Source organism: Chrysemys picta, chromosome 5, assembly GCF_011386835.1.
Source record: "Chrysemys picta bellii isolate R12L10 chromosome 5, ASM1138683v2, whole genome shotgun sequence".
In the NCBI taxonomy this organism is placed as follows: Eukaryota; Metazoa; Chordata; order Testudines; family Emydidae; genus Chrysemys; species Chrysemys picta.
The window spans coordinates 33,067,377-33,093,444 of record NC_088795.1 but is presented as its reverse complement, the minus strand read 5'-3'; the positions used below and the strand labels follow the sequence as shown (position 1 = coordinate 33,093,444).

Sequence of the window (26,068 nt, the reverse complement as noted above, 5' to 3'; positions counted from 1 at the left end):
AAAATCCAAACAAACAAACTTATGGTAGCTGTGAGGTTCAGGATATTGCAATAACTGTGAACTAAGAAAACCAAGATATGGGCAGAGTCTGAATCACAAGAGCCTTCAGAACTCAAAGCCCCATACTCTCCATTCCACTTGTGTCAAAAGCTCAGCAAGATACTTGCGTCTGGGTCTCCTTTAAACAAAAATGTGTAAGTCAGTATACATGCCAAGAGATTGCCTACTTTGTATTGGCTATAAGTAGGAAGAATTCCTCTCTTCCTATATTCGGCATTGATAAAGTGCTGTCACACTTGAAATGAGCTCTGGTTTTGCGTAGCCTGAAATAGTGTTTTATAGAAATATAGCTTCTGTGTCTGAAAGACATGCATTTATGGTTGTCTATTCAGCAAACCAGAGGAAAAGCTTCTGTCTCTAGCAACATCCGTGAGATGGTTAAAAAATGGCTTTGTGTCTCCTGTAATCTAAGTTTGGTTTTATCATATTACTGTAAAATTAGAGTAACTTCATTAAATTGACTGGAGTGGCTCCTGATCTGTAGAGTTGTAACAGAGCAGAATTTGGAGCTATATCTTCTGGCTTTTTTTTGTCTTTTGGCAAAATACTCTTGTCTTCTATGCTTTTCTGTATTTTATCTAGTTTTGGTGATAGTTACTTTCTTATAATTTACACAATCTGTGGTGCCTAGAACCTCATTGCTACTCATCAGCCAGTTTCTCAGTGGTGTTTCTAAAAAGAAGCTATTTGTCAGTAGGTCTCCCTCAAATTTCGTATTGATCATAGTTTCACCTCCTCTGAGTCAGCAATACCATGCAGTCAAGTATCAGAGGGGTAGCCGTGTTAGTCTGAATCTGTAAAAAGCAACAGAGGGTCCTGTGGCACCTTTAAGACTAATACAAGTATTAGGATCATAAGCTTTCGTGGGTAAGAACCTCACTTCTTCAGATGACTTGCATCTGAAGAAGTGAGGTTCTTACCCACAAAAGCTTATGCTCCCAATACTTCTGTTAGTCTTAAAGGTGCCACAATACCATGCAGGACATACACTGCCCATCCTATAAACGATAACCAGTAATCTGCCAGTATATAAAATGTATAAAATACACGTTTAAATTGCAGTGGTGTCACTGAGTCTTCTGCTGGGAAAGGATGATATTAGGCCACGCTTTGGGCAGTGACCACCTCTTTCAGCAAAATAAAGGACAACTATGTGTGGCATTCCAGGGGTTAATTTTGATTAAAGAATATGTAATTTAATATATTTTTAGTTAGACAGTAATATAGTGGTATTAAGAAATAGGTGACGGAGGGTTAATATTGAAATTGAAACAAAGGCCAAGGAAACCTCTGGGTGAATTCTTAGAGTTCAAATTAGGGTTGGTTCTATTCTCATGCAGTGCACTCCTTTTAGAAGAATCACATACATCCCAGATGATTCAATTCTTATAAGTGGTTGATTTTTACAATGGGAATTGCAAAGTGTGGATGAAATCAACTTGTTTTAGACCACCATTTTTTTAAATTCAATTGAGAAATATCTCATTTACCGTAAGTAACTTCTTTAGACTTTAAACATATTAAACATGGAACAGAACCATACCAACATTCTAACTGAGCAAAATGCTGCTATTATTATCATCATCACCACCACCACCACCACCACCACCAAATCATTTAGCTGATTCTTTTATTCAAAGCAATTATTAATACTGTACAGCATGTTATAACTCTGCAGAAAAGGAATTAGTAGAGCTATATAGCTCTTAAGGTAAAGATCCAAAGATATACATTTTAAAAATTGCTCAAATAAACTGCAACAAACTTAACATATGAATGTGCACGGCACTGACTTCTGTAGCATAAATACAAATGTGAAACAACAAAAAGAGTGTTTAACAGTATTGACTCATATTAATATTTATTTTGGAGTGTCACAATCTTTTGTCACTGTGAATGCACAGTGTGGGGTAAAAAAATACAGGAGAAGGATTATTATAGATTCATAGATTCATAGATTCTAGGACTGGAAGGGACCTCGAGAGGTCATCGAGTCCAGTCCCCTGCCCGCATGGCAGGACCAAATACTGTCTAGACCATCCCTGATAGACATTTATCTAACCTACTCTTAAATATCTCCAGAGACGGAGATTCCACAACCTCCCTAGGCAATTTGTTCCAGTGTTTAACCACCCTGACAGTTAGGAACTTTTTCCTAATGTCCAACCTAGACCTCCCTTGCTGCAGTTTAAACCCATTGTTTCTGGTTCTATCCTTAGAGGCTAAGGTGAACAAGTTTTTTCCCTCCTCCTTATGATACCCTTTTAGATACCTGAAAACTGCTATCATGTCCCCTCTCAGTCTTCTCTTTTCCAAACTAAACAAACCCAATTCTTTCAGCCTTCCTTCATAGGTCATGTTCTCAAGACCTTTAATCATTCTTGTTGCTCTTCTTTGGACCCTTTCCAATTTCTCCACATCTTTTTTAAAATGCGGCGCCCAGAACTGGACACAATACTCCAGCTGAGGCCTAACCAGAGCAGAGTAGAGCGGAAGAATGACTTCTCGTGTCTTGCTCACAACACATCTGTTAATACATCCCAGAATCATGTTTGCTTTTTTTGCAACAGCATCACACTGTTGACTCATATTTAGCTTGTGGTCCACTATAACCCCTAGATCCCTTTCTGCCGTACTCCTTCCTAGACAGTCTCTTCCCATTCTGTATGTGTGAAATTGATTTTTCCTTCCTAAGTGGAGCACTTTGCATTTGTCTTTGTTAAACTTCATCCTGTTTAACTCAGACCATTTCTCCAATTTGTCCAGATCATTTTGAATTATGACCCTGTCCTCCAAAGTAGTTGCAATCCCTCCCAGTTTGGTATCATCCGCAAACTTAATAAGCGTACTTTCTATGCCAATATCTAAGTCGTTGATGAAGATATTGAACAGAGCCGGTCCCAAAACAGACCCCTGCGGTACCCCACTCGTTACGCCTTTCCAGCAGGATTGGGAACCATTAATAACAACTCTCTGTACGGTTATCCAGCCAGTTATGCATCCACCTTATAGTAGCCCCATCTAAATTGTATTTGCCTAGTTTATCGATAAGAATATCATGCGAGACCGTATCAAATGCCTTACTGAAGTCTAGGTATACCACATCCACAGCTTCACCCTTATCCACAAGGCTCGTTATCCTATCAAAGAAAGCTATCAGATTGGTTTTAAATGATTTGTTCTTCACAAATCCATGCTGGCTGTTCCCTATCACTTTACCACCTTCCAAGTGTTTGCAGATGATTTCCTTAATTACTTGCTCCATTATCTTCCCTGGCACAGAAGTTAAACTAACTGGTCTGTAGTTTCCTGGGTTGTTTTTATTTCCCTTTTTATAGATGGGCACTATATTTGCCCTTTTCCAGTCTTCTGGAATCTCTCCCGTCTCCCATGACTTTCCAAAGATAATAGCTAGAGGCTCAGATACCTCCTCTATTAGCTCCTTGAGTATTCTAGGATGCATTTCATCAGGCCCGGGTGACTTGCAGGCATCTAACTTTTCTAAGTGATTTTTAACTTGTTCTTTTTTTATTTTATCCGCTAAACCTACCCCCTTCCCATTAGTATTCACTATGTTAGGCATTCCTTCAGACTTCTCGGTGAAGACCGAAACAAAGAAGTCATTAAGCATCTCTGCCATTTCCAAGTTTCCTGTTACTGCTTCTCCCTCTTCACTAAGCAGTGGGCCTACCCTGTCTTTGGTCTTCCTCTTGCTTCTAATGTATTGATAAAAAGTCTTCTTGTTTCCTTTTATTCCCGTAGCTAGTTTGAGCTCATTTTGTGCCTTTGCCTTTCTAATCTTGCCCCTGCATTCCTGTGTTGTTTGCCTATATTCATCCTTTGTAATCTGTCCTAGTTTCCATTTTTTATATGACTCCTTTTTATTTTTTAGATCGTGCAAGATCTCGTGGTTAAGCCAAGGTGGTCTTTTGCCACATTTTCTATCTTTCCTAACCAGCGGAATAGCTTGCTTTTGGGCCCTTAATAGTGTCCCTTTGAAAAACTGCCAACTCTCCTCAGTTGTTTTTCCTCTCAATCTTGATTCCCATGGGACCTTACCTATCAGCTCTCTGAGCTTCCCAAAATCTGCCTTCCTGAAATCCATTGTCTCTATTTTGCTGTTCTCCCTTCTACCCTTCCTTAGAATTGCAAACTCTATGATTTCATGATCACTTTCACCCAGGCTGCCTTCTACTTTCACATTCTCAACGAGTTCCTCCCTATTTGTTAAAATCAAGTCTAGAACAGCTTCCCCCCTAGTAGCTTTTTCAACCTTCTGAAATAAAAAGTTGTCTCCAATGCAGTCCAAGAATTTGTTGGATAGTCTGTGCCCCGGTGTGTTATTTTCCCAACATATATCCGGATAGTTGAAGTCCCCCATCACCACCAAATCTTGGGCTTTGGATGATTTTGTCAGTTGCTTGAAAAAAGCCTCATCCACCTCTTCCACCTGGTTAGGTGGCCTGTAGTAGACTCCTAGCATGACATCTCCCTTGTTTTTTGCCCCTTTTAGCCTAACCCAGAGACTCTCAACACTTTCGTCTCCTATGTCCATCTCTACCTCAGTCCAAGTGTGTACATTTTTAATATATAAGGCAACACCACCTCCCTTTTTCCCCTGTCTATCCTTCCTGAGCAAGCTGTACCCATCCACACCAACATTCCAATCGTGTGTATTATCCCACCAAGTTTCAGTGATGCCAACAATGTCATAGTTGTATTTATTTATTAGCACTTCCAGTTCTTCCTGCTTATTCCCCATACTTCTCGCATTTGTATATAGGCATCTAAGATACTGGTTTGATCTTTCCTCCCAGTTTTGTCCTGACCCTCCTTTCTCTCTGCCAATATAGCCCACACTCCCTCTCGTTTCCGACCCATCTCCCCGGTCTCCATGTTCTCCACTTACCTGTGGGCTTTGCTCACCTGTCCCCGTCAAACCTAGTTTAAAGCCCTCCTCACTAGGTTAGCCAGTCTGTGTCCGAATAGGGTCTTTCCTCTCCTCGAAAGGTGAACGCCATCTCTGCCTAGCAGTCCTTCCTCGAATAGCATCCCGTGGTCTAGGAAGCCAAAGCCCTTTTGGCGACACCATCTTCGCAGCCAGGCATTCACCTCCATGATGCATCTGTCTCTGCCCGGGCCCCTACCTTTGACAGGAAGAATTGAAGAGAATACCACCTGCGCTCCAAACTCCTTCACCCGTACTCCCAGAGCCCTGTAGTCACTCTTGATCTGCTCAGTGTCACACCGCGCAGTATCATTTGTGCCCAGATGGATGAGTAGCATGGGGTAGTAGTCAGAGGGCTGGATAATCCTCGACAATGCCTCCGTAACGTCTTGGATACGGGCCCCCGGCAGGCAGCATACCTCCCGAGATGAAATGTCAGGGCGACAGATGGGCGCCTCCGTCCCCCTCAGCAGAGAGTCTCCGACCACCACTACCCTACGTTTCCTATTCGCAGTGGTGGCAGCAGACTCTCCAGCCTTAGGGGTACGAGGCTTCTCCTCCTTTACTGTAGGGAGTGATTCCTTCTTTCCTGTTTCAAGAAGAGCATAACGGTTACCTATAACCACGGCAGGAGGGTTCGGAGCAAGGGTGGAGCACTGCCTGCTGCCAGAAGTAACCAGCTGCCAGTGTCCACCCTGAGCCATCTCCTCCTCCACCAGTGGTGTATCAGCAGTCCTGTGTACTGGGACAGCTATCTCAGCTGTCTCCACATGGACACTGTCGAGGAATTGCTCGTGGATTCGGATGCTCCTCAACCTAGCCACCTCCTCCTGTAGCTCTCCCACCTGCTGCCTGAGGGATTCCACCAGCAGGCACCTCTCACATTGGATGGTCCCCGCAGCCTGGATATCAGTAAGTGGAAATTGCAAGTTACAGTCTTTGCAAAACCACACCAGGATCTGGGTAGAGGCATCCATGCTCAGGCGCTCTGTCTGGCTACAGGCAGAGGTGGAGGAGACAGTAGCAGTGCTGGCACAGGTGTTGCGGGTCTTCCTAACCATCGTAAGCCTCCCTCTGTCAAACTCCCTGTTAGCAGCCCCTGGTCGCAAAGCTCCCTGGTCGCTTGTGCGCTGCTTTATAAAGCCCTGGCCTGTATGAATGCCCTGCCCACTGATTAAGGCTCAGCCACTTACCAGAGGCTTCTAGCTTTCAAACCTTCCTTTGAAGCTCACAGCTTCCAACTGCCAGCCACAGCACACGGTCCTTCAAACAACCAAAACAAACAAACAGACTGACAAACACAAGCTCAGCACACAGCAAGTAACCCTCAAACACAAACAAACACACACTACAGACAGTCACTTACCCCAAAAGGGTGCTGTATTGCTCCTCCTTCACCTGGAGAGCTTCCTTGCGAAACTCCCTGTTACAGGATAGAACGCCATGTTTAAGTTGTAGTACAAAAACAATTGCCTTGTGTCACTGTGCGACCAGGGGCTGCTAACAGGGAGTTTCGCAAGGGAGTTTGGAAGGGAGCAGGAAGGGGGCAAGGGTCCCTTGCCGGTTCCATCTGTTTTCTCTTTATTCCCCTTAATACCTATAAACCAACTACATTCAAAACTTCTTGCTTAAACAACCCTTTCAGCTGACAGGGGGCTGCAGACGGGAGTTTAACAGAGGGAGGCTTCATCAACGACTTAGATATTGGCATAGAAAGTACGCTTATTAAGTTTGCGGATGATACCAAACTGGGAGGGATTGCAACTACTTTGGAGGACAGGGTCATAATTCAAAATGATCTGGACAAATTGGAGAAATGGTCTGAGTTAAACAGGATGAAGTTTAACAAAGACAAATGCAAAGTGCTCCACTTAGGAAGGAAAAATCAATTTCACACATACAGAATGGGAAAAGACTGTCTAGGAAGGAGTACGGCAGAAAGGGATCTAGGGGTTATAGTGGACCACAAGCTAAATATGAGTCAACAGTGTGATGCTGTTGCAAAAAAAGCAAACATGATTCTGGGATGCATTAACAGGTGTGTTGTGAGCAAGACACGAGAAGTCATTCTTCCGCTCTACTCTGCTCTGGTTAGGCCTCAGCTGGAGTATTGTGTCCAGTTCTGGGCGCCGCATTTTAAAAAAGATGTGGAGAAATTGGAAAGGGTCCAAAGAAGAGCAACAAGAATGATTAAAGGTCTTGAGAACATGACCTATGAAGGAAGGCTGAAAGAACTGGGTTTGTTTAGTTTGGAGAAGAGAAGACTGAGAGGGGACATGATAGCAGTTTTCAGGTATCTAAAAGGGTGTCATAAGGAGGAGGGAGAGAACTTGTTCACCTTAGCCTCTAAGGATAGAACCAGAAACAATGGGTTTAAACTGCAGCAAGGGAGGTCTAGGTTGGACATTAGGAAAAAGTTCCTAACTGTCAGGGTGGTTAAACACTGGAACAAATTGCCTAGGGAGGTTGTGGAATCTCCGTCTCTGGAGATATTTAAGAGTAGGTTAGATAAATGTCTATCAGGGATGGTCTAGACAGTATTTGGTCCTGCCATGCGGGCAGGGGACTGGACTCGATGACCTCTCGAGGTCCCTTCCAGTCCTATAATCTATGAATCTGTGAGCGTTGCTGAAATACTGAACAGTGTGTTCTGTTAACTTGATGCGGAACACTAGTCACCCATAAGCAATGGAGAGTCACCCTGGGACATTCATGTAGGGATAATAGATCAGTGTCCACCTTGCTGCTGTATTTATTTGGAAGAAGAAATGGTTTAACATGATAAAATGAAGTATTGTTTTGTGATTAGACCAATATTAAGGTGAGTTGAAAGCTATTTTTCTTTATGCTGAGGTCCACAGATTCATTACAACGGTACTGCAGCGTGCGGGCAGAACTAAATCTGTCAGTTACTGGCAACAGGAGAATGTCCCACTTTCTGAAATAACCTATGATTTTATCTGTCTCTGCAGCAGCCGATGGCTTAGTAAGACCTTCTTGTTGCAGCGCATTATTGAGGACCATTCCAAACTTCATTTCCAATGTTCAAACTAACACTTCAGGTCAATATTTCCAGGGCTTTGTCCAGGGCTACATTAGGTTCTTGAAGAGATTGTCCCCTTAACTCCCCTTTCCTTTCTGCCCACCATTTCTTTTCTCCATTGTATAAGGCCAGAAAATTCCTGTGTGTGCAGTCAAAACATAACCTGGTATCTGTAATAAAGATAAATGTGGCTATTTTCCATGGTGGTCAGGGACTTGATATCTTCTATTTGGGGGGGGAGATTTTTACCTTCTCATTATACAGCCCCTTTGTAGACAGCTACGTCCAGGCAGGCATTCTTTCAGTCCTTTCATTTGAGCACAAAATCACAGGTGGCATCAGTTTAACGAAAAATATTATTAACTGTCCTCTGACAATATGTGCCTCAACATGGTTTCACAAGCAGTGTGAATATGGGTGGACTGTATTGCAAGTATGGTCTCTCTCTCAGCCTAAAAGTCACATAGTTGAAAGGCTTCTGTCTTGCTGGTTGTGGGGAATGGGATTCAGATCTATTTTAGGCAGATGTATGGAGTTTTGGTACATGAAGTCAGGTGCTCAGACAATCAGTTCCGAGTTATTGTGGTGTCATACAATAGGAAACTTTATGGAGAGCTGAGGTTATTCAGTCATTAGAAAAGTCTGCTTAAAATCCTGGCCCCTGCCAGTTCTAGAAAGGGATTTTTTGAACTAGTCTGAAGTACAACAAGAGAAAATACCTCTTTGCACGTGGTTGCTAGATCAAGTGCTAGATCAGGGTCAGAAGTTGCTCTCTTTTGCCTCAGCACTATCTACAGATCTTTTAACTCACCCTAGCTGGAGTTAGACACTTGGTGCCGGCTCTGTCTGTTCGGGAGAAAAAGGACTACCTATAGCTTTGGTCATCTGAGGTCCCTGGACACTGTCTTGAGTGGTACGCTGCAGAGCTGTGAAAGAACTTCAGGAGCAATGTTGTCCGATTGCTAGTCTCAACAACCCACCAGAAGGCCACAACACAAATGAAGGCATCCGTCATTTACTTCAGTTTGGAGCATTATGATCTGCTTCCCATCCTATTTCTAGGCTCAGAACCAGGGACAAGCAGAGTAGGACACTGAAACATCTAAAATTCATAATGAAGGCTTATCTTTAAAGCATTCCCATTTTTTCTGTCCTCAGATAATTCTGTTTTGCAGCTGGATGACCGCCTCTTTCTTCTCACAACTTAGATCATTTACTGTTTGATCTTGTGTGTGGGTATGTCTACACTACAGGATTAATATGAATTTATATAATTCGAATTTTGGAAACAGATTGTATAAAGTCGAATGTATGCAGCCTCACTAAATACCAAGATGAGAGCAGCCCTCATAGTTGAGAAGCTAGTGGTGATAGCCCTGTGGAAGCTTGCAACGCCAGACAGCTACCAGTCAGTCGGGCATCAATTTGGAGTGGGCAAATCTACTGTGGGGGCTGCTGTGATGCAAGTAGCCAAAGCAATCACTGAGGTGCTGCTACGAAAGGTAGTGACTCTGGGAAATGTGCAGGTCATAGTGGATGGCTTTGCTGCAATGGGATTCCCTAACTGTGGTGGGGTGATAGATGGAACCCATATCCCTATCTTGGCACCGGAGCACCAGGGTACCCAGTACATAAACTGCAAGGGGTACTTTTCAATGGTGCTGCAAGCACTTGTGGATCACAAGGGACGTTTCACCAACATCAACGTGGGCTGGCCGGGAAGGGTTCATGACGCTCGCGTCTTCAGGAACACTAATCTGTTTAAACGGCTGCAGCAAGGGACTTACTTCCCGGATCAGAAAATAGCCGTTGGGTATGTTGAAATGCCAATAGTTATTCTTGGGGACCCAGCCTACCCCTTAATGCCATGGCTCATGAAGCCATACACAGGCAGCCTGGACAGGAGTCAGGAGATGTTCAACTACAGGCTGAGCAAGTGCAGAATGGTGGTAGGATGTGCATTTGGCCGTTTAAAAGGTCACTGGCGATCGTTACTGACTCGCTCAGACCTCAGGCAAACCAATATCCCCATTGTTATTTCTGCTTGCTGCGTGCTCCACAATCTCTGTGAAAGTAAGGGGGAGACCTTTATGGTGGGGTGGGAGGCTGAGGCAAATCGCCTGGCTGCTGATTACGCGCAGCCAGACACCAGGGCGATTAGAAGAGCACACCAGGAAGCGCTGTGCATCAGAGAAGCTTTGAAAACCAGTTTCATGACTGGCCAGGCTACAGTGTGAAATTTCTGTTTGTTTCTCCTTCATGAAAACCTGCCCCCTTTATTGACTCATTCTCTGTAAGGAACCCACCCTCCCCCCTTCCCCCCAGCTTGCTTTTAAAGGAAATAAAGTCACTATCATTTAAAAATCATGTATTCTTTATTAATTGATTATAAACATAGGGAGAGAACCGACAAGGTAATCTGGGTGAGGTTTGGGAGGAGGATAGGAGGGAAGTAAAAGGCCACTGAAAAAAATTGCTTGGGCTGTCCACTGGGGTGGAATGGGAGGGTGTACGGAGCCTCTCTCCCCTCCCTCCCCCCCGCATTCTTACACGTCTGGGTGAGGAGGATATGGAACATGGTGAGGGGGGAGGGAGGTTATGCAGCGGCAGTCTGTTATCCTGCTGCCGTTCCTGAAGCTCCACCAGACGCCGGAGCATGTCCATTTGATCACGCAGCAGCCCCAGCGTTGTAGCCTGCCACCTGTCATCTTGAGCGTCCCTCATGACCTCACGTTCACTGGCATCTTTCCTAAATTTAGATACCGTGTCCTTCCACTCATTCAAATGAACTCTTTCATTGCGGGTGCATTCCATTATTTCCATGAACATCTCGTCTTGCGTCTTCTTTCTCTGCCGCCTTATCTGAGTTTTTAAAATGAAACATTTTACAGAACAATGCTTATACTCTTTCATGGTGAACAACACTATTCACATTACATAGCACATGTGATTTCAGTACAAGGTCACATTTTCCATCTTAATATTGAGTGCCTGTGGCTTTGGTGTTAGAGATCACAGATGCAGGTCCGGGCAACAGAATTCAGCTTGCATGCCGCCATGGTAAGCCATTGTCTTTCGGATTCTGCGCCCTCCTTTCCCACATACCAAGCAAAGCCCGTTGACTGCTGCGGTTTTCCTGTTAACCTTCAGCAGCAGAAAACAAACTACCCCCCCCATCCAATTCTCTGGGATGATCGCTTTATCCCTCCCCCAGCGTGGCTGGTATCCGGGAAGGTCCCTGCAGAAACCAAATTAACCCCCCTGGCCACCTCTGTCCCCTTAATTAAATTCCCGTATTTCAACCAGGTTACCAAGAGCAATATCACTCTCCTGAGGATTACACAGCGAGATAAAGAACGGATGTTGCTTGAATGCCAGCAAACACCGGGACCATATGCTGCCAGGCTTTGTCATGCAATGATACCAGATTACTTGCTGCAAGCATGGCGCTGTCAAGTGTCCTACCATGGAGGATGGAATAAGGCTGCACTGCCCAGAAACCTTGTGGCCAGGCTTTTGGAGTACCTCCAGGAGAGCTTCATGGAGATGTCCCTGGAGGATTTCCGCTCCATCCCCAGACACGTTAACAGACTTTTCCAGTAGCTGTACTGGCTGCGAATGCATCCCAAGTCCTCAGGGCAAAGTAATAATTAAAAATCCTTGTTTTTAAAACAAGTTTTATATTTTAAAAGGTAAAATCACCTGAGGTCCCTTCCATGGGGTCATGGTCTTGGATACTGGCTTGGGAGGGTTGGGAGGGTACTTCAGTCAGGCTGAGAAAAAGATCCTGGCTGTTGGGGAGAACGGAGTGCTGGGTGCTCTCTGCAAGCTCCTCCTCCTCCTCCTCTTCCCCGTCCGCAGAATCCTCAGGTGTAGCTGATGAGATTATCCCCGCCTCAGAATCCACGGTCAGAGGTGGGGTAGTGGTGGCAGCCCCCCCCTAGAACTGCATGCAGCTCGGCGTAGAAGCGGCATGTCCGGGATCTGACCCGGAGCGACCGTTTGCCTGCTTTGTTTTTTGATAAGCTTGTCTGAGCTCCTTGACTTTCATGCAGCACTGATCTGAGTCCCTATTGTGGCCTCTCTCCATCATGTCCTTGGAGATTTTTTAAAAGTTTAGGCATTTTGTCTTTTCGAACGAAGTTCTGCTAGCACTGAATCCTCTCCCCATATAGCTATCAGATCCAGTACCTCCCGTATGGTCCATGCTGGTGCTCTTTTTCGATTATCGGCCTGCATGGTTACCTGTGCTGATGAGCTGAGCTATCTGTGGTCATCTGTGCTCTCCACGCTGGGCAAACAGGAAATGAAATTCAAATGTTCGCGGGGCTTTTCCTGACTACCTGGCCAGTGCATCCGAGTTCAGATTGCTGTCCAGAGCGGTCACAATGGTGCACTATGGGACAGCTCCCGGAGGCCAATACCATTAAATTGCGGCCACACTAACCCTAATTCGAAATGACAATATCGATTTTGGCGCTACTCCACTCGTCGGGGTGGAGTACAGAAATCAATTTAAAGAGCCCTTTATTTCGAAATAAATGTCTTCGTTGTGTGGACGGGTGCAGGGTTAATTCAATTTAACACTGCTAAATCCGAATTAAAGTCATAGTGTAGACCAGGCCTGTGTCTCAAGTCTCCCCACTGCCTGACGGGGAGGGAGTGTTTGAACTTAAGTCTCCCACCAATTGGGAGAGTGCCCTAAAACTGAGCTATGGGGTATTCTTCTGTGGGTCTCTCGCTCTCCCCTGTTAAAGCTGTTCTGTGTTGGTTAGTTAATTAGCCATTTGGAGCAGGACAACTGTACCTCACCTCTCAGGAGAGCTAACCACCAAGCTCTCGTCTCGCACTCACACCGTCCTGAGAAGTGGGGGATAGCTGTTCAAACCCTCTCTCCTTACAGCTGAGGGAGGCCCTGAACCTGGGTGTCTCACCTTCTGAGTGAGTGCTCTAAGTAATAAGGGAGGCATCACCACCACCTGCTCTGGCATTTCTTGCAAAAAACTGCTAAGGTGCCTAACTCCAGGAGAGAAGCTGTGGATTTTAAGCAGGGGGAGGCACCTACCTACAACTTGGACTCAGGTGCCTAACTCCCAGAAAAGGGCAGAGCTTAGGACACACCCTTTTCCTTGGCATCCGCTACTGGCTACCTTAGATATCTCCCTTCCTAGTGTGCTGGTTTTTGTGGTTCCCATTCTTAGGTGCCTGTCTGTACCCGTTCATTGTATAGGGAGCCTAGGGTTAAATACTATGCCCAGTCTGTTCAGGCCTTTTCTTCAGGGCACTCTTTATTCATTGCATTGATGACTTTCAGCAAACCACAAAATAAAACAGTTCAGCAAAGTCAAACAGCTACCTCTCCTTTGACTCCAGGGCTTCTTGCCAGAGCTTTCCTGTTCCTGGCAACTCTTCCCTTGTCTTCCTGTCACAGGGGTTAATCTGCATCCTGGAGCCCCCGCTTGAAACTGAGCAACTTCAGTCTTTGCCTGATATGCACCTGATTCCTATAATCACCTAACCCCCCATCCCAGCTGGAGCTGATAATCCCCTCTACCAGACCCAAACACCTGTTCTTAATAGGTCTCTGGCTCAAAACAGGGCTGGTTGGGCCCCAGGCCCGTTGGCCCTTAGTGGGTCAAAAAACCATTATATATACCTGTCCAGTAACTCAGTATTCTTCTCCTACCCACTCTACATCCACATTACCCTATCTCATCCATTGGCAGATGGATGCCCACTTGCATAGTCTTCATTCCCACAACTGGTGAATGCAAAGAAGCAGATTTTTTGAAGGCATCTACCCAGTTCAGCCCAGCATCCACCCGCTGGAACACAATGATTAATTGAGGTCTCTGAGCACTGCTCCTTCCCTGGATAACAGACTTGTTCTGATCACGACAGTCGGTGTGTCTGAAAGAGTTTTCTGCACTGCTATTATGAAGGGGATTCTTCAGTTCTGGGCAGAGCAAACTTTCCTGTCTCTGTGCACTGCGAACTAAGGGGGATATGAACACCAAGAAGCCAGATTAGCAGGGTTGCTGCTGCACCCAGATATATATCTTCTCTTAAAGTCAGTTTGGTGAACTGATAGATCTCATTGTATCTGGAAACAGTAGACAAAGGGCCCTGTGACTGCTGTCTGTGTGTTGGATCTTTGGATGTCTCTATCTTACTAGAAGTCTGCTATTGGAAGACCATCCTCCATCTGCGACCAGACAGGTTTTTAATGAATTCTTGGTTGAAATGATTATTGCTCTCATGGAGTCCCAAAGAGATATTAACAAATAGAACTTATTCTACTGGCTGGTGCAAAATTTACTCGCTAGTATGTGTTAAACCAGTGAAACATAGTTGTTTGCAACGTTGTTGTAATCATTTTAGTCCTAGGATAAGAGATAGACAAGGTAGGTGAGGTAATATCTTTTATTGGACCTACTGAAGAGGAGCTTTTTGTAGCTTGAAAGCGTGTACCTTCCACCAACACAAGTTGGTCCAATACAAGATATTACATTGTCATGAGTGGGCATTGCCCAGTAGGGCTTTCTTTATAAAGAAAATAGGAACCTGAAAGCCAGCCCTTATGTACAGAAAGCCCTTAGTGAGGTCTGTAGGAATACTTTGCTGGAACTGAAGGATAAGGCTCTCTGTTTCTCACATGGCTCCTGGAAAATACATAGTTGTAAATATGTATAAACATATACAGAAATTCTGTATTATCTGTGCTATATTTTTGATTTTTACCTGTCTGTTTAGTGGAACAGAAATAGAATTCTGTTCTGTGAAGTACAGAATGTTCCTGGAGCTAGTGATCTAATGTCTATACCTTGATATTCAAAAATAAGAGTAAAGGGCACTCTGGATGGCCCTGTGTCATAAAATTGAATCATTACCGGCCCACATACATCTTTCAATATTCTTATATTAAGAAACTTAGGCCATTTCAAGCATAGGAGCCTAATATTTTCAATATCAACATAAAGCATGCATATATAATCTTGAATCCACTGCATTTTCATAATTTTAATATAAATTAGGGAAGCAATAGAGTGCATTTGACACACAATTGATTATACCCATCTTTTTAGTAAATTTTGAATAATTTTACATAAAAGCTTCTTTCCTGTCTCATGCTCTCCCCCAAATGTCCTCATTAGCCAATTCCTAGGCAGTCTCCACTGAATCCTTGAGACCTTTTCTTAGCTAACTATCTATCACAGAGGATGATTGGGTGGGACTTCTTTGGAGTCGTAAGTTACCTTATACCCAGCACTTTTTCTTAACTGAGTTATAGATTTCTAATGGTGTGGGAAGGACTTACCAGATAAAATGTAATTCACAGGAAGAAAGCTACTGAGCAGCTTCTTTCTAAATCTTCAGTGTGCCAGCACTGCGTACTCTGGGATATCAAAAAGATAAACTAATGGAGCAAAGATCAAGAATAAGATTGGCAGTCAATTTCAGAAGTAAGAGGGGGAGAGAATGACTTAATGGTCTTAATGAAATACATTGTTTTGCATCATAAGAATGACAGCTATATTTGGACTCCAATGAGGGGAAAAACACTGGTGAATTGGTTTAAAGAGACTTCTATCTAATTCCTAAAATATATGATTATTTTGATACTTTTATACTTCTAAATTGAAGATTTGAACACACAACACATTGTAAATACGTTCCACACCACTGTGGGCAGAGAAAAGCCTGCATCATCATAAAAAGTGCTCATAATATTAATTATGATGAAGAATTTCTATATACATGAAACTTCACTAATCTTCACACCATATAGTCAACACACAAAGTGGATCTCTTCCGATATCTCTCTGCAAAATTGAACAGCACATATGGTATTTAAGTTGCATAAGTTTTCTTTATCTTTATGAAATATACTACAGTGTGTTGATGGGGTATGCTATTTGGTATAATTAAAACAAAACTGTAGTTAATCAAATGAATAAAATACAGGTATAATTGTTTTGAGTTAGTTAACTTGCTAATTTACAAACTTGCACTGAATCTCCCAGTCATTAATGAGATTCTGCTGTGGTTTCTATTTTATCCAATGCTACATTCTTTCAATGTATGTCATGTTGTCTATAACTTCTAGAAACAAGGATCGGGGAGGACTGATTTGCTAATAAAGAAAAGGTGTAGGAGTGAAACTCCCCCTCGACCCCGCTTCCTCTTAAGTTGCTTTGTTTTACAGAGTATGGGGTAACTTTGAAAACATAGATGCCTAATTTGAACCCACAGTGTATTTAAACAAATAATTACATGTTTAAAACCATTTGTGCATGCATAAAATATACATACATATGCATATATTGTGGTTTTAACTATGTTTGCAGCTTTGGCCTAAAATATGTTTACTGTTTGTCTAAATATTATTTTCACACGAAAAAACAAAGTATATTTAAAATGTTGATCCGTAATTGGAGAGGGCTCTAAGAGCACTTGTTTTCACCAAGGCTATTAAAGCAGACAATATCATCAGTGTCATGTACCCAATTTGCTACCTGTCGTCCACCAAAACATTTAAAATACCCAATGAACACTGATGTCTTTTTAATACTGTAAAATACTTGTGACTAATATGAATATATAGTGGTCACCATTAAGATCTTGACAGTTGTTGCACTGCAACTCTGACCTGTCTATGAGACTTTCAGTTTTCCCTGTACTTGGACTACGGCAGCAAATGCTATTCTAAGCTGAAAATATCAAAACTTTAATGGTAATTGCAGTACAGCAAATGTCTGTACTACTTCATTTTTAATATCTGTTTTTTGTGGGCTTAAATCCATGTTAGTTGAATGACTGGTGTTACAAGTGACTATCTATTGGTGTAAATTATCTGAAGACTGACTGTTCCTTCCTTTAATAGTGTATGTTTTCTGCTACTATCTGATGTGCTTAATAAATTGCTTTTTAAATACAGTATGTATTCTCTTGAAATGCCTAGTTTTTATTTTTGTATTGGTTTGGCATGTAATTATATAAATGTACAAAAAAAATGGGAAATGCTTATAACCATTGAGGGATGTTCAGTGCAACTTTATCAACCTAAAGTGGTCACTAGATGGCCTGCTAGCATAGCCTTTTTACTGAAATTTCATATGGTTTGAAGACATATGGATTCTTCTTGCTGCTGTTTTTAATCTAAAGTGATGTTTTAAATACTGTTTTTATATCTACCAGGAACACTAGATTTACTAATGCTATAAGTTATTTAAATGTCTGTCTCTTTGTGAAATGGTTTAATGTTCCAAAGTGAATTTTACACTGCACATAAAAAACAGGTTTCACAAACGAATTTTAACGTGCTGTCAAATATATCATTGGGTAGTGTTCACCCCCTTGGATGGGGGAGTGTGTGTGTAATATACACATTATACAGTTCAGATAGAGATTTTAATAGACCTAAAATATGACTAAGTTTAACTTTCAAAGGGAAATTTGGGTGCAGGAAATAAGGGTGGGGGGAGAGAATGTCTTAACGTTATGTGAGAGCACAATGTTTTATTAGCAATATACCAAACTGCTTTTACATTTAAGGAAAAGAGTCCTTCACCTCCCTTTAACGCTTATGGAGCAGATTGAAAGTTGTGCTTGTTTTTTTTGTTTGTTGATTTTTTTGAGGGGGGGGGGAGATGGAGCAATGTTTTAATTCTATCATTAGTTGAAGCTATAATTTTCTCATAGCCATGTGATGGAAGTTAAAATAAAAAAACAGAGGCTAAGCATTAAGATATATGAAAGATGACCAAATAAACATTGCAAAATTTTATTTTTAAAAATGAGAGATCTGGCAGCAATAATAGATACATATCATGGGGGACATAGTCTTAGCTGGATCCTATGTAACTTTCCCATTTAATTATGAATGTAATTGATTCTGTATTTTCTCATTATATTCATAATTATTAAAATTAAATATCTTCATTTTTGTTTTGCATTCTGCCTCTGCAGTAGATCAACGTTAAAAAAATATTTTTACTAAAAACTTTATGGTAGAAAAATGTATGAATTTTGCAAAGCTGCACTGTGGAGTTTAAGATTTTTCTTAAAAATAAAGAATGTAATATTTAATTTTTTCATGTGTACAAACTTGTAACAGAAGTTAACAGAATATATAACAGAATAACTATCAGACTGTTCCCATGAACAGATTATTATAACTTGTAATCTTGTTTAGAAACTGTAAGGATTAGTAGATAGATCATGGAGACTTCTTAGGTACTATCTTGCTCAACTGGAATTGTCTAGAAATGGTATTTTCTTCATGTTAGGGCTAACTAAATTGGATTCTTCCTGAAATACTTAAGGGAACATATTGACATCCTAAATATTATTAATGATCCACTTTTTGCTCTTTTCCTAGTGGACTATGCATCTCTGCAGCTTTTACCTTTAGAATCCTCGCTGTTGCTTGGCTCGCAACATTCTTATGAGGAGGTCTAGATGGTGGTCTCTTGGGTCCTGCTTGCCAATATCGCTCTCAAATTGAATAACTATATTGAGCTCTTTGAGAACCCTCCTTCAATTTTGCCTGGAAGCATAGATGACTATGGCTATGTTCCTGGGTTAGTCAATGACTCATGGTTTAGCAAGATTGTCTAAAATGGTTCTTTATGTGCAAGTGGAAGATAACACAGTATTATTAATGTCAACATATGCCTTTTGAATCTTATATACCTCAGCATTTTATACCGCTGTCCATCAGAAGATGACTGAGAGCCAGGTGAGAGATTTGATCATGGGCCTGATATGCTCACAGTGGCCTGAGCCATGAAGAAGGTTAGCAGATGCTTTCTGGACCATCTGGAGTTTGTGCATAGGCTTCACATTCAGCTGTAATCTAGCCTAGATGTGACAAGCGCATGGACCCTTGTGACCAGATTATTATCCAGGAAGAAGGGATGAAGTTTCCTAGTGAGCTGGAGGTGAAAGAAGCCATTTTTTAGAAACTGATGTTTCCTGTTCATTCAAGCTTACAGAGGGGTCAGAAAGTATCCTGAGGCTTTCTACCACATTGATGGATGGCGGCTGTGTACCTTCAGTGGAAATGTGAAGACAGTGTCTTAGAGTATTTTTTAGGGCTTCTTGAGCTTTGGCATGTGTGATGGGGCCAAACTCAGTCAGGTGCAGTGGAATGGAGAATACTATCTGGTCAGTGCTGGAATCTTCTTTCCCAGGTAGCCCAATATGTATTCAGTTGACCTTGTCAGCAAAGTATGAGGACTGCTCTTCACATCAGTCGATGCTTGAGTCTGGTGTATAGGATGTGCAGTCTGGGTTGAGAAGATGGTTTACTATGCAAATTAACTCTCATAGCCATGATTCTGCTGTGTTGTTTGTGGAGGAGTAGAATGCTCATTTTGCCTTCTTTTCTGCAGTGGCATGTATTAAGACTGTGCAAATCTTAATGAACAACTAATAAAACTAACTGCTTTTGTGCCATGTATGTTTGTTTGAGCTTTCTTTTCACATAAACTAGTTCTTAGAGATGGCATTATTTTCACTCTTGTCTATGGAGATTTATTAGTTGTCTAATAACTGGCCAGACAGTCCTCTTTTTTCCATAACTACAGGTGCTTTATCACTTACTACTTCTCTGTCCCACCTTGATTTCTGCAAATGATACCTATTATCTGTCATGCTGTCTACTCAAATGATGCCAGTTGCCTAAGATGCAGAGAACATTCCTTTTTGCAACACCGAGAACAAACTTTCAGCAAATTGGTGCTTCTGTAATCTGTATATTAGTTGCAGGAAATGGAAGAATTTAGGAATAGATTTCTATTCATGCTATGCTTTTGCAAATGATTTATTTTAAAGCTGTCTGGACCAGTTTTTTTCCTGCATCAAAAACAAAGCACAACTAAAAGTTTTGCAAAAAGGGACATCATAATCTAAAAATTACAGTAGCTGACTGAGTGACGAATGTTTCACTGACTTTAGTTACTAATACGGCTGGACCACTTGGTTGGATTCTGAAACTAGCCATCATTGGAGAGGAATTAATTTTCTGGTGAAATTTATATGGTATTCCTCCTTTCCCTGCTTCAAATATTTATCATTTTTCTCTAAGATGGTGAATGGATACTTGTGTGTGTCCTGTACATCTCGTGGAATCTGTTACACATTGTACATTTTTAAAATGGACAGACATGGAATAAACATTTTATTTTTATTTTAGACTTTAAATGATGTAGATTTGGATTTTGGGTTATAGCAGAAGTCTATCATAGTACTTTTATTGTTGCTATCTGACTGCCATGTCATACGTCTTGAACTTGGGAGGATAAGGGCTAGAGAGAGACTGAGGATGACAATCCGTATACCAAGAAACAGAAGAGGAAGCTTGAAATTTCTTCATCTGTGCAGTTTTCTCTTGTCAAGACTTCAGTTCAATTCCTAATCCTACAAACACTTATGTACATGTGTAACTTTATGCATAGAGTGTTTGTTTCCATTGAACTCAGTAAAACTTCTTGCGTAAGACTACTCATGTTAGTGCTTGGATTGGTGCACTTGTATTATCTCACTATTTACATGTAATATTTAAATTTGTGCAGGTGTTTTGTGGTAATCAAATTTGCTTGAGAAGCATACTTTGCTCCTGCTTTGTTAACCTTGCTAAAGTCTCCTGTGCAATTAGTTGCTTAAATTCCAAAACGACTGTTCTCTTTCTGCATAAGTAAATAAAGTTAAAAAAAATATTATGTGCCCTGACATTAGCTAATTTTGTAAATGACAAATCGAGTACTAATGACAAATTGTATTCAGTTCAGTGATAAATAGTTACTCTGTAGTTAAGAGTGTATACCATACTATTTAATTATAAGAGTTCAGAAAAAGGTTCCTTATCAGGGCACTTCACCTCTGGAAAAATTAATACTTCTAGCCAACAACTTGGCTAGCAATATATCAACATTTTAGAATACATTTGGTTTTCAACTGAATAAAAATGATTTAAGATGTATACTGCTCAGTAGAGAGATTCTGAAACAATAAAATATTACCTTGACCATATGTTCAGCAGCTGAAAAGCATTTTGAGTGAGTATTGAATTATGATTCTTTTTTTTTTTATGTAGGACATTGTACCGGTGGATGCCTCTTATGAGGTGAAAGAGCTGTATGTGCCAGAAAACAAGCTCAAATTGGCCAAAAGTGATGCAGAGACTCTGCTAACGCTGGAAATAAATAAGGTAAAGGAGTAATGGTATTGTGTTTCCGTGATTTGATTTCTGATGCTGAAGCCAGAGCCTAATCTGTCATTCAGGAGGTATAGCATAGTACCTAAACTAGTTACAAACTGTAACTTTTTAAAAATTGCCACAACATTTGCTTTTCTGTTCTTTTGGTATCCTTGGGTCTCCATGACCTCAAAACTAATTGTTAGCATTTAAAATAAATTTTAGTTAATTCCCTTAACATCTCTGACATATGAGTTGGATGGTCTGGATGATATATGTTTTCTAGTTTCCTAAGCAAAGCAGTCTCCTACCTGCCTTTTATCGATAGCTTTTTGTATAAGGTCTTAATTATTTTACAAATGTCCAGGCTTTTTTGTTTTTCTTAAAAACAAATTTATGCTATAGAAGGTGACTCTTAGTAATTTCATCCTTTTCTTTTTATTAACTGAGTTAGATTATTTTTTCCTGTCACTTATTTTTCTTTTATGCCTTTGGCTATCATGACCTCACGCTGCTTTTTCGCTCCCCTTGGCTTCCCTGCTGGATGTGTTGACCTACTCTGTTCTTATTTGATTAATTTACTACTCTTCCAGTTCAGATTTGAGCCAGTCTTTTGAAAACACAGACTGGCTGCTTTTTGTTCCTTGTATTCTTCTTTTTTCAGAGGAATTGGGCCATGAGCCAGCAAAGCACTTAAACACAGACTTAACTGTAAGCACATGAGTTTTCCTATTAACTTTTTAATGAGGTTACTAGTGCTTAAGCATATGCTTAACTTTAGGTGCTTTGTGGGATCAAGGTCTCAATCTGTCTTGGAAGGATGTCTTAAGATTTCCAGTCATTTTTTCCACACCTGTGGATTTTAACACTTCCCCTCACTGCAGTTTACTAGATTCCTTGCTCTGCTGCCTTCTGTGAAGTTATCTGTTGCTTTTCTGAATTAAAGTAGCTTATTGGTCACTAGTACCAAGCTTCCTTAGTCTCTTATTGTAAATTGCATCCTCTCTATTGGTAAGAAATAGAAAAATAATTCCCCCTTCCTTTTTTTGTTACTAAATACCAACCAAGTATTCAGCACAAGCTGTGGGAGAAATCTGCATTTTAATTGTCTCAACATGAGGTAAACAAAGTAGTAAATATTAGTCATGTATTTGTATTACATGCGCTCTTGCCCAACGGACCTGCACAAGCTCAGCAAGCTTTCCCTTGTGAAGAGCTCTCGACTCAGTCTCATTAATGTACATACAGAAATAATAAAACGGTCGTGATACATCTCACTGTGTGGCCTTTACTAAGTGTTAAGGGAGGAAATTCCCTGTAAACTGATATCAGTCTTTTAAACTAAAATAAATGTTAGTCTTCTTATTATGAGGCTGACAAGGGAAAAAGTCTTAACTGCTTTTTGCTATAAAAATACCACTTCTGATCGATTGAAAGATTTTTAACAATTACTCCCAGGATTATTTTTGTTTTATGTGTTTCTCTTGTCCTCTTGCTTGTATGTAAGTAGCCCTATGTACAAAACATGGCCTTTTTCATTGCAGAACTATCTGAATTCTGCTAATTTGAACTACTAAAGGCCTTCAGAATACAAACTAATTGCAATTCATTTATTTCTAGCATAGCATTGGAAATTCAGCTAATGATATGCTGGAAATGTGAGAAGTAGCTCCTATTTATAAATTGTGAGGAGGAAAAAGGCATTTTTTTCTGAATGAAGAGACTTTGAGCTCTATGCTACTGATGATTAATGCTCTCTATTAAAAGCCGATTTACACACACATTAGATTTAGTATGGAGGATATATCTGTATTCTGAAAAACATTCTCAAAGGTTACTTGGGTCAGTGCATGGAGTTCACTGGTGTCTGTCTCTGTCTCTTTACCAGGTGGATATGCAATGGGTGCAAGTACTGGCAGAGGGTTGGGCTACACCACTTAATGGCTTTATGAGAGAGAGAGAATACTTGCAGTGCCTTCATTTTGATTGTCTTCTAGATGGTAAGGCATTTCAATTTAAAAATACTTTTTAAAACCACCCGAAGCACCCAGCTCTGTAGCTATGCTGTGATACGTTGATTTGTCGTGGGAGAGAACTGCATTAGATGTGTGTGTCCTCTCCTGAGGACAGAGAATCAAAACTTGCAAATGATTAAACTTAATATGAAATAATATCTTGCTTTTAGCTCCCGCCTTCTTGTGACTGGATTAGTTTCGTATTCACTTTTGAAAAACTTTCTTTCTCTAGTCTTGTTAATTTTCAGCATTCAGGATTACTGATAAATAACTGTTAGTATGTAACTCTGGACGAAGATTGTCTAAGACATGTGCTGTGGCTGTGCTGGAGTGAAGGGAGTGCAAAATGATTCTCTGCTGAGCCTTGGAGCCATGGCAGACAAAACCAAGAAGAAGGTTCATGCCCCTTCTGGTCCTTTTTGAAGCTCTGCTTGACTCCAACCCTGTCTGATTTTGCTTTTGCCTCTTACAGCTCCCCTTTGCTACAGAAATGACTCCCGTCTCATCATTTCCTGCTGCTATTCTTTGTCTGCCATGCTGCCTCCAACACTTCTTACTCCTGTCTTATCCTAATATTCCAGATACCTAGTCTCTCTTCATACAAATACCTCTTTAAATCCTCTTATTTTTTACAAATCTCTCAAATGCTAACCTGTATAATAAAATGCCATCATTATTTCATACTCTTCAGATTTGCATCACCCTCTGAGACTTCTCTATCTTTCCATACTATTCCATTTCTTTGTCTCTGCCCTGTAAAGCTCATTCGTATAGAGACTTCAGCTTCTTTTTGCATCTTGTACATGACTGAATATACTGTTGTTTAACAAAATATACATCCTTTTGTAGTGGTACTATAAATGCAGCTAAAAAGTTTAGTGAAAAGAGTTTTAAAATGGTGGAGTATTTTAAGATTCTTTGGAAAAATATCTGGTTACTGTTTTTGAAACAGAATGTATCTCTGTCTGTGCATAGCTGTCCTGCAATTCTGTTCTTTTGGCTGGTTGTATCTGTAAATGCAACAGTTTTCAATATTGCCTCAATTTCTTCCTTTGATTCTTATTTAGGTCAGACACATGGAGAGAGTAGCACTGTAGGGAACATGTGGGAAGAAAGATGTTGGGGTGAGGGGTAGAAACAGCTGCACCCCTGTCAGTACACCTACAATCTATCCTTTGATCACAGATTTTTCAGCATTTCAGAGGCCTGTCGTTTCACAGATGGTCATTTGAGGGCAGGTCCTTCAGTGAGGTAGAAAAGAAACTTCAATTTTCAGATTGAAGGTAGAGAGGAAATGTAGTGCCTAAGGAGGTGATAGCAGCCAGTCGGTAGTGTTAGTTTGGTGGTATTCATTTTGAAACATGCTTTTGTCCCAAATCACTTCTTCTGTTCACCTGTTCTGTTCCTTACATTTTTCTCTTTGTGTATTACCAGTTAATTACAAGCTAAAATTATTTTGTAACCAATAACAAAATGCATTCCCCTGTTTTCCCCATTCTTTGTGCGAATAAAGCTTACTTCAGCACAATGCAGTTTCAAAGCCCCCAAATTTTTCCTTCATGGCTTAGTTTGCAGCCCTAGACTTGCTGCCACAGTTCTAGAGCAAATTGCGCTTTAGACCCCCTTACAGTTCCTCTTGAGTGCACACCTCAGGCAACAGGCTATGTTGCCTTCACCTCTCTAGGTGGAACTCCATGGTTCAATCACTGCTACACTAGATCTCTGGGTTGCAGCCTGCACTGGTCCTGAACAGTATTAATATGACAGGCCCCAGTTGTGTTTAACACCTGCATGAAACTTCTGTCTGGGAAGCATTATTTATTCACCTAAAGATGCATAGCATTCAGAGACGTGAGTTAAAACAACAAAACACCTACATATCTGAATCTTACCTAAACCTTATCCTTTCCTTGAAAGTTTTGGGAAGATTCATTCAGCCTAGGTACCCTGACTTCCAGGCTGTGAGAGACACACTGCATTCTTTTTCTCTGTCTCTCCCCCTTCATCTCTTCTGAGCTGCTGCTGCTTCCCACTCCTCCTTCTCTAGGCAGGGTTTTTTAACTGATGCTCATTTTGATCTCTAGGCTCTGGCTTTGGCAAAACAGCTCTGTAACTTGGCTGGTGCCTGGAAACAACATCTTTCCAATTAATGGCCTAGCCACTGCTATCTTAACTTCCTTGAAGTTGTTTAGCCCAGTGGTGGTGTTTCTATTGTTGTTTCACTTTCTGTTTGCTATTGCTAACAGCTCCTTTGATTTATTTCTGTGTAATCAGACTGAATAATATCAAGCAGGTAAACTGAGGTATATAGTGTAGTCAACACAATACAGATATCTCCCTCATTCTCCATACTTGCACACCTGAGGTTTTAATAAACTTGCTGCAACCTAAAATCAGCTGTCTTTAAAGGGACTCTTTTAAAAAAAACAACAAGGGGGTGGGGGAGATATTTTTCCCCCCCATATACTGCACATGCCTGAGCCCCCTCTGCGACATTTGTGGGTTTTACATTCACAGCTTCCAATTAAAAAAATTCTCTCTCCCATTGCTGAGTGAAGGGCCGAAACTGTGGAGTGAAACTGATTCTGCTCAAAGTGCTTTCCAATGCACAAAGTGAACTGCATATGAGACTCTTAGGTTGATAAGGTGCCACAGGACCCTCTGTTGCTTTTTATGTTGATAAGTTTAATATCAAAGTAACTGTGTTAATTATGTTACAAGTTTTTTTTGGTCAGGCTGATTATTATTTTTACATTGTCATTTTCAAAATAGGGAAAAGTGCAAAAATCAGCTTAAATTTT

The 26,068-nt window shown here is 41.1% G+C and overlaps 1 protein-coding gene across 2 annotated transcripts in view; it reads left to right on the top strand.

Moving 5' to 3' along the window:
- Positions 1-26,068, top strand: part of PAPSS1 (3'-phosphoadenosine 5'-phosphosulfate synthase 1) — an 83,388-nt gene that overhangs the window by 27,009 nt on the left and 30,311 nt on the right. For both annotated transcript variants that reach the window (XM_005287901.4, XM_008170132.4), the window contains exons 6-7: positions 21,151-21,264; positions 23,141-23,252. In XM_005287901.4, coding sequence (XP_005287958.2) covers positions 21,151-21,264; positions 23,141-23,252 — 226 coding nt within the window. The remainder of the gene's footprint in view (positions 1-21,150; positions 21,265-23,140; positions 23,253-26,068) is intronic.